Here is a 9151-nt window from a genome sequence, read left to right as displayed (position 1 = left end):
AGCCTTAGGCTACAACAAATTTTGTAACTAAGCTTTATCTTTTAAATATTCACAATTAATAGTTTATTAAATAATCTTGGAGAAGGATTTGTTGCAAATTCTATTGCAAGACTTGCTGAAAGCAGAGTTAGGTGGCAAGCCATAAGAGTGACCCCTGTTAGTGTTTTTTTTATATGAGCCAAACAACAACAAAATATTTTTGGAGTATTTTTAGGAACGAAAATAGACATTAAAAAACAAGTACTAATTTTTCAAAAAATATTTCTATCGAAAAATATTTTACATTGAAACAAATGCATCCTTAATTTTCATGTCACCATATTTGTCAAACGACATATTGTCCATGGAGTTCGGATCAAAGAAAAAATAAGTGCTTATTATTGTCACTTTATCCAATATGTTTTTATGCAATGTTCTTGGAGATCTTATGCATGTCTGGTCAAAACAGTAATAGTCAATTGAAAAAACAAAAATTAAAATCTTCATATATACATATTTTGAACTGAAATGCAATCTTCATATGAAGCAACGAAATACAGAGAAACCATATTCTAAGATATATTGTTGGAGTTCACCAAAAAAAAGTATATATTGGTTGATTTTACCACGTGCCCATACCTAATTTTAATTCTTTTTGTGTATGATCCATCGGATGTATAGGTCCATAACTAACCTTCTTAAAATTGGACTGGAGGGTCCTAACTCCCTTGCTAGTCTCTGTACTTCAAAATAAACATTGTCCACTTTATTTAGTTATTTAAGGTAACATGGTATTGAAGTGAACAATATTACAGCAAAAGTGACTTCTAGTTCACTTGGTGTGTCAATTTCTTCCAGTTATGGCACCACAAAAGGCTAATATTGCAAGAAATTTGTTCCAATGCAGTGGCTTTGTTAGCTCAATGTGCTTGATTGTTCTTGTTCTATTGGTTTTCCCATGCATTGTTGCCTCACAGACCATTGTCAAAGAGCTACCTGGTTTTGATGGTGAACTTCCTTTCTCACTTGAAACTGGGTAAGTAATTTCAACTTCATTTTTTCCCCCTCAAAATATATGTGAGCAATGCTGCAACTATGCTTCATTGCCCTCAAGGGCAAAACAAACTGAGGAAATAGTATGCATTTCTATAGCAAGATGCCTCATAGAATCTTCAGTCTCAATGTGTGTGTTTTACACTTTCACTGTATGCTCCACCAATCACTGTCTGTCACATACGTTTGTTTTTCTTTGAAAAATATCCGAATTGATAAAACCATATACGTGTACTTTTAGACACATGACTTACTTAATTGTGTTTATTTTTCTTTATCTTGTAATGAATGATGCAAACAACAATGGTGACAGGGGGATTTGTTTTTGTGTGTATCAGATACATTGGTGTAGGTGACTCGAACCAGTCGCAACTATTTTACTATTTTGTAGAGTCTCAGAGGAACCCTTCAGAAGACCCTCTTATGATTTGGCTCACCGGTGGCCCTGGCTGTTCTGTTCTCTCTGCATTCTTTTATGAAAGCGGTATCTTTCTTTCTTTCTTACTTTCTTTCTTTATGTTCTCAATCTCATTTCTTTTCGGTGGATGCTAGAAATTGTTCTTACTATACTTTCTAACCAAAATTCCAGTAGGACCTTCGGTTGAGTGTGTTTGGTGAATTATTTAGTTACTCTAGAGCGTTGAAAATGCAGTAAGAACAGGAATATTAGTTCCATTTTAAATAAATCTGTTTTTTCTGGGTGAAAATAGATTCCACATGTTGTGAAAGTCCTTTTTTCCGCATAACAATGTTGACATCACTTGTGTTTATATATATATATATATATTCACTCGATAAAAGTACTTTTTTATTTTTATTTTTTTGGACCTATTCGGTATCTGACTCTATTGTTCAACTCATGCTAAGGTTTAAAATCTCAAGATTTTCAACCCTCCAAGGTATTAATTGGAATTAAAAATTGTTAGTTAAAATTTTTAACATTTTAAATAGGGAGTAGAATTGAGATAGAGATTGAACTCAGAATCTCTAATTTTGAAATCATGATAATTTACCAATTGTTTCAAAACTTTAAGTTATTAGAAAATAATGAACTTAACATTTAATTATAATTCTAACTGAAAGACTATAATTGTGTCATATCAAGAATTCCACATTTTATACACACCAGGTGTAAAATGTGAACCTTCTTAAAAATTTGTGGACACTTAAAGTGTGAAACAATAATTTTCTAAAAAGAAATATAAATAAAATATGTAACTTTTTTTTTTTTGGTCATAAAATTATATGATAAAAACCTAAACTTAAAAAAAAAAAAAAAAAATCCCTTTTTGGTCACTAAACTAGAATTAGAATGTGTCGGGTTCGGTTGAACTGGAGTTTGGGTTGTGTAGTTTACCCATGAAGGCCCAAACCTACAATTGTACAAGGTTCATATTCATTTTCAACGCCCGGCCTCCAAGCCCAGTAGTTTCTTGGGCTCAAGTTTTACAAGCCTCTAGTGTCTGAAGGCGTGGGCTTGAGCCTAAACTATCTGTGAGGCTTAACAGTTAGGTTCGGGACTAGCATTAGGGGAGATTGGGTTATGCACCTGTACCCTGGTGGATCAGAACTCAGTTCCCATTTTAGTAAAAATGTAAAATGTACAAGAGATAGAAATTTAAAAATGAGCACGATTGATTTTTTAATTTTTTAAAAGTAGATAGAATGGAGAAGAGATTTTGAGTTTTGATATCATGACAAAATTATCCGTGAATTCCAGTGACTTCAATTAGTAAAGTTTATTGTTGTCGTATAAGAGATCTAAGTTTTTAACCTCGCCTAAACCAAAAACCATTTAGTGTCTTGGCTTGATAATAAAAAGCAATCATCATAGAACGAACACCATAAGTTAAAATTCTATCCTATCTATCAGCTACATCAAAAACTTAAACTACTAAAAAAAATTGTGAATTTAGTAATTTAACTCCTATTTTAACATAAATAACTTGGATATCTTTTCAAAATTTTGTAGGTCCATTGGCTTTCACTTATGTAGATTACAACGGGAGCTTGCCATCACTTCATTTCAATCCATATACATGGACACAGGTACCCAAATCTCACATAGTGACTAGAATCTTTTTTTTGCCACTTAGTGACTAGAATCTTGTTGTGAATTTTATGGTTGCTTAATTAGTAAAATATTATCTAGCCATATGACTTGAGAAGATAAAATTATTTTTGCAGGGCCTTAACATAATATATGTAGACGCACCAGTGGGCACTGGATTTTCTTATTCAACAACCCAAGAAGGTTACTATATAGATGACTATGAAGCTGTGTCACAAATTTACCAGTTTCTAAGTAAGGTATGATAAATAGAGAAATCACTTTGGTGTTTTAGTAAAACAACTAACAAAACGTTATAGTCTGTAAACACCAGTGATGGGTTACTGCACTGCATCAAGTACTTTCAACTTTCAATTATAGGTTGAGTAACATATACTACATGTTAGATAACAGAAAAAATATACTTTTCTCTGTTTTTCATTTTTGAAAAAAAAGATAAGAAAATCAACTAATGCAAAGATGCACATATTGGTTGAAATTGAAAACAAAAATATGTTTCCATTTTCATTGAGAAAAAAGAAGTCTAATTTGAAAACATATACAGAAAGAAAACAAACCAAAATTAAATAAGTGCCAACTATATATTTTAAGAATTGTTTGCTTTTAAATTGATTTGCAGTGGTTGCTAGCACACCCTCAATATTTTGAGAATATTCTTTACGTTGGTGGAGATTCATATTCAGGCATACCTCTTCCTATGATAGTTCAAGAGATATTTAATGGTAAAGTATATTCTTGATGTTCAGTACTTCAAAATGAGGCTTGCCTCTTTTCTTTGTGTGTGTATGTGTGTGTGTGAAACTCAAGTAGGCTTAAGCTTGGTTTTGATGCAGGTAACCAAGCTGGAACATATCCGTTTATGAATCTGAGGGTATAATTTCTTATTCAAGAACTTCAACTTAATTTGTCCAATGAGCTTGAATTACTCTGTCAGCATTTTTTTTTTTTTTTTTTAATAAAAGGATAATAATGCCTAATGATCTACTTAGTATTTGAGGGAGCAAAGGAAGATGAAATTTTCTAATCTTGATGTCATGTGTTTTCAATTTGTATTCAAATTAAAGATATTCAATCAAAATTTATCAGGGATATGTGCTTGGGAACCCAAAGACAGATGATTTTCTTGATGATAATTCAAGAATCCCATTTGCTCACCGGTTGACATTAATATCAGATGAACTCTTTGAGGTATGCCATGTCTCATCTTGCTGCAGTTTTCTGTTCATTCTACTGCACATCCCTAAGCTAACATATACATCATCTTTTAATTTGTATTAAATCATTCTAAATCAAAGTAATGCTTCATGCCTTTGTAGTCTGCCAAAGAAAGCTGCAATGGCGATTATGTGAATGTAAATGAGAACAATACACAATGTGTATCAGATATTCAAGAAATTGATGAGGTTAGAGGGTCTACCACTTCCTTTTCCTGATATGCTTAGATGTATCCTTTCCTTCTTGTTATTAAGCTATGTGCCTGTTTGGTAACACAATTTCAAACTACACTTTTTCAAAGTACAGTTTTTTTAAACTTCGCTTTTGTTAAGTACAGTTTTTTCAAATAACCCTATTTTCAAAAAGCTTAAGTGAGCTATACCAATCAAGCATATAAGCATTTAAATATATCATTACTGTTATTAAGTTGTGTAAGCATTTAACCATTTTGGAGTTTGCTATTACAGTTGCTTCTTCAAATAAACCTCATGCAAGTTCTGGAACCTAACTGTCAAACTGCATCTCCAAGATCAGGTAAGGAATACCTTAACAGAAGATATCTCGAAGAGGACATCGATGAGAGTCTTCTTGTTCAAACAAATCCCGCATATTGGTGTCGGGTAAGCCTTATCTCTTTTTGTTTATGTGTGAGGGTTTTGTTTTAATAAGATAGATGAGTAATAATTAAGTGATGTGCTACCTTTTCAGGAATATAATTATGTGCTCGCTGGTGTATGGGCTAATGATAAGTCTGTTCGAGCAGCCCTTAATGTTAGAAATGTATGTATATCCCACTAATAATCACATAATGATACAAAGTTTATTATGCCAACCATGAACATCTAAACATGACCCCAAAATTTGATCAAATTAAAATTAATAAAAAGAATTAATGATTTCAAACAGGGAACCATTGGTGTTTGGAAAAGGTGCAACAGCAGCATAGCTTACACAAAGACTGTCTCAAGTACTGTTGATTATCATCGTAATCTTAGTAACACAAACCTTCGAGCTCTTATATACAGGTCAGAATTTATAGCATAATAGAGCATTGGTGAACATCATGTATTTTGAATTGTTTTCTCACAAATCAATATAAATCCAAAAATTGCTTCTAAGTTGTAATACAACACAGTTGAAATTAATCTTTTAGTTAAATAAGCTGTTCATTAAATGTAAGTGTGTAACTTTTTTTGCTACAGTGGTGATCATGACTTGTCTGTCACACACCTTGGTACTCAATATTGGATAAGTTTACTGAATCTAACCCAATATGAAATTTGGCGAACGTGGTATGTGGATGGTCAAGTTGCTGGGTAGGTTAACTCTTTTAATTTCTTGCAATTTGTTCTTCTTTTTCGTCCCTCAGAATTGCTTCAACCAAAGCTTAGAGTTCCATGACTCGACTGATATATTATATATGTTTTCTGCAGATACACACAAAAGTTTACAAATGATGACTTTGTCCTGACATATACGACCGTGCTGGTAGGAAAGATCATTTCATTTAATATTCGTATATAAAGTTTTTTTTTAAAATTTATAATATATTACCTAACCAGAGTACCACTACAAAGGAGCCTAACCTTTTTAGTAGTAGTCTGGGGTTATAAGAACTAAAACTCTACCGCACACAACCAATGTGGGATAAACAACCCTTTCTTTTTTTTGAGGAATTTCATTTAATATTCTAGTTCTTCACAATTGCTGACATACCTCATACTTATTTTGATTGGTGCATAATAAAAATGGTGTCAATTACAGACCCAGATGAAAATAGTGCTACTCCAATCACAATAGACCATGTCAATAGTTGTGAAAGAATGTTGCGTGCTTAGCATTACTCTAATATTAAAGGAAATTCACTAACTCTTGTGGTTCTCACAGGGTGCGGGTCATGTTGCCCCTGAATACAGGGCTAAGGAATGCTATGCCATGATGGATAGGTGGCTCGCTTATTTCCCTCTCTGAGCAACAATTGCCACTTGAAATTTATTCACAGTTGTAACAGGGGTTTCTTGAGCATAATTTTGTTAGTATTGTGTTGTATGTCATTGAGGCGAAAATACTGAAAATTCGTAACTTGAAAAAACCCCACATCAGATAAAATAATTCAAGAACCAAGGTTAGTTTTGCCATCGGTTTTTAGAAATGGTGCATTGAAACCAGTTTTCTTATTCTGCTCCTAGACCACTCTATACTACAGATAAATAAGATATTGGTTGAGTGGATTTACCGTTGAGAACCCTGTTGCATGTTCACTTTTAAATGAAAGGGCCAAATGATTTTTCTAACCAAATTTTCTTCTTTTTTTATAATCTTTCTAACCATCATCTTAATTGAACAGTTTCGATAATATTCTTCGTCATTAAATAAAAAAGGGCTAAAGAAATTAAGAATACATGTGCAATATTTAAATATCTGGTCAAGTTCTAGATGAAAAATATTGTGAGAAGGAAGAAGGCAATATTTAACTTGATTCGACAGCGTGTCTACATTCATAGAGAAGAGCACTCAATAGCTCATTTTCTTTTCTTCACTTCACCATTTTTTTCATAGTTCCAATTCTTTTTAGGTATCTTTGTAATATACAATAATGACGAGAAAATTGAGAGATGTCTTATAGATTTGATGTTCGAGACTAGAAATCTGATTTTATTAAAGAACTGGGAGATTTCAAAGTTTTGATTTTAACTAGTCAACAAAATTAATAAGGAAATATTTGATATATTTGTTGGTGAGACTCGGATACTATTTTGGTATCCCATTACTCCCCCTCAGGTTGGAACATGATAGGCCAAAAACAAATTGATCCCTTGTGATAAATTAACTAATTAATTTAGTCAAGTGAATTAATCAAGTTAATTAACATGTAAACGCATGGTAACACAAACAAATCACCAATAAACTAATTATGCAGCGGAAAATAAATGACACGGTGATTTGTTTATGAATGGGGAAAACCTAACAGCAAAAACCCCACTGGGTGATTTTCAGGTCACCACTCCCGAAATTCCACTATTATCACAACAAGCGGTTACAAGTAAAGGAATCTCGGTACCTTATACCAACCTACAGTTGAACCCTTACCCCAATACCCAATTGGACTTGTTTTGTAGTGACAATTTCCTTTTTTGATGCACGGCTCCGAAGTACATGACTAACCAATGCGCGGATCTCAATATGCGACTTCAATCATCAACTAAAGAAAGTTGTTGGCTGCAAAGTTCTTCAGTTCATCCCAATGATGAAGATCAAGAAGATGCTTGGTCACAAAACCCTACGGTGCACATACACTGCAACTTCTTCACAAGAATGATGAACTAGGGCAAAACTTTGTCTCCGGTTACAAATTGCTTTAACAAACTTTGCTCAACAGTTGTGCAACTTGTGTACACTTTGACGGCCCTTAAAATAGTCCTTTTATATGTCTGGGGTTAAAAGAAAAGAAAGCCCAAACACATAATTACGGATTAGAGTCAAAACAGAACTGGAATTCTATTTTTCATAAATCTTGACAAATAGCTGTCTGTCGAGATGCTATCGAGAAGCTGTCGAGCCACGGGACTGGAACAGCTTCTTAAGCTCGATGGATAACTAATTGTCGAGTTTTAATGAACAGCACTTTTTCAACTTAAATCTTGGACAGACTTGCATGTCTTCAACACTTAATCTTGAAACACAGTTTCTTGAAGTATTAAACACATCCTAAATCTACCCAAATACAAGTGCGTTTTGTCAAAAGATAAGCCAATAACATAAAATTGTAACATATGTTCCTAACAAGTGAATCACATATGTCCTAACAATCTCCCCCTTTGGCAATCCGTGACAAAACTACAACAAACAAATGAACATATGAGAGAAGTCATAAATCACTCAACTCATATTCACTTGTTGAATACAATAAAATCTATCCTAATACAAACTCTTGAAAAATTTTGCAAGAAGATAGTTTATGGCAAGTAAACTTTGACAACCTATATTTCTGAAACACTTTTAAACAAAACTCATCAAAGCATCTTTGTGTGAAATATAAATAATAGATTGCATACACGTAATAAGAAGCATGTGCATAAAGAAAGAAAATAAACAATACATATAAGGGTAGGTGAAAAAAACATACATCAACATATATAAAGAAGATAAGTACAATATATGTCAAAATGGTCACAAGACCCATGTATAAGAACAAATGTATCTAAAATAGAGAAAAGAAAAAGATACATGTAATCCTCACTGCATCCCTCAGATATCAACACTTCCCCTAACAAAATGTCATATACTAACTTTCCCCCTAAGAATGACTACTCTCATATCCAAAACTACTCCCACTTTTCGTCACGAGTGACAAAGGGTAAGAGTGTCAAGTAGACATCTCATCAGTAGAGCTAGCATCTCCATCATCATCATCCGAAGCATCATCGTCATCACCATCATCATCATCATCATCCTCAGACTCTGAAACCACTGGAAGAGGTGATGAAGGAGAAGCCTCAAGAGCATAACCAACTATGGTCGCCTGTCGCCGTGCAATACGACCGACACGAACGTTTACCTGATACAACTCTGTAAAGAGTGTATCAAGACGAGCATCCATGCACTGCAACTGTGCCATGATGTCTCCTAGAGTCACATCGCCCAAAGAAGAAGAGGGAGCAGATATGGATGGAGCAGAACAAGATGGAGCAGAATGGGAGGGAGAAGCTGCTGAATCCAACTGCCGAGACTGAAACTACGCCTCGCTACGTTTAACCATAGCGTAGTCTATGGCACACATGACAGGAAAATGGTCGAAAGAGGGAAAAGGAACAAAAAAATGGCATAGAATCC

At 33.7% G+C, this 9151-nt stretch overlaps 1 protein-coding gene across 1 annotated transcript; it reads left to right on the top strand.

The window, feature by feature from the left end:
- The first annotated feature begins 769 nt into the window (after positions 1–769).
- LOC126715832 (serine carboxypeptidase-like 3) lies at positions 770–6563 on the top strand. The gene is made up of 14 exons (XM_050416638.1): positions 770–1015; positions 1371–1516; positions 3005–3081; positions 3220–3342; positions 3723–3825; positions 3937–3974; positions 4190–4291; positions 4420–4506; positions 4786–4938; positions 5027–5098; positions 5225–5343; positions 5521–5634; positions 5752–5806; positions 6206–6563. Exons 1-14 carry the CDS (start codon positions 840–842, stop codon positions 6287–6289), a joined length of 1449 nt encoding a protein of 482 aa, XP_050272595.1. The 5' UTR covers positions 770–839; the 3' UTR covers positions 6290–6563.
- The last annotated feature ends 2588 nt before the right edge of the window (positions 6564–9151 follow it).

The sequence above is a fragment of the Quercus robur genome, chromosome 2 (genome assembly GCF_932294415.1).
Source record: "Quercus robur chromosome 2, dhQueRobu3.1, whole genome shotgun sequence".
Lineage (NCBI taxonomy): Eukaryota > Viridiplantae > Streptophyta > Magnoliopsida > Fagales > Fagaceae > Quercus > Quercus robur.
Note: the sequence above shows the minus strand (reverse complement) of the source record. Positions and strands in the feature narration are given on the sequence as shown.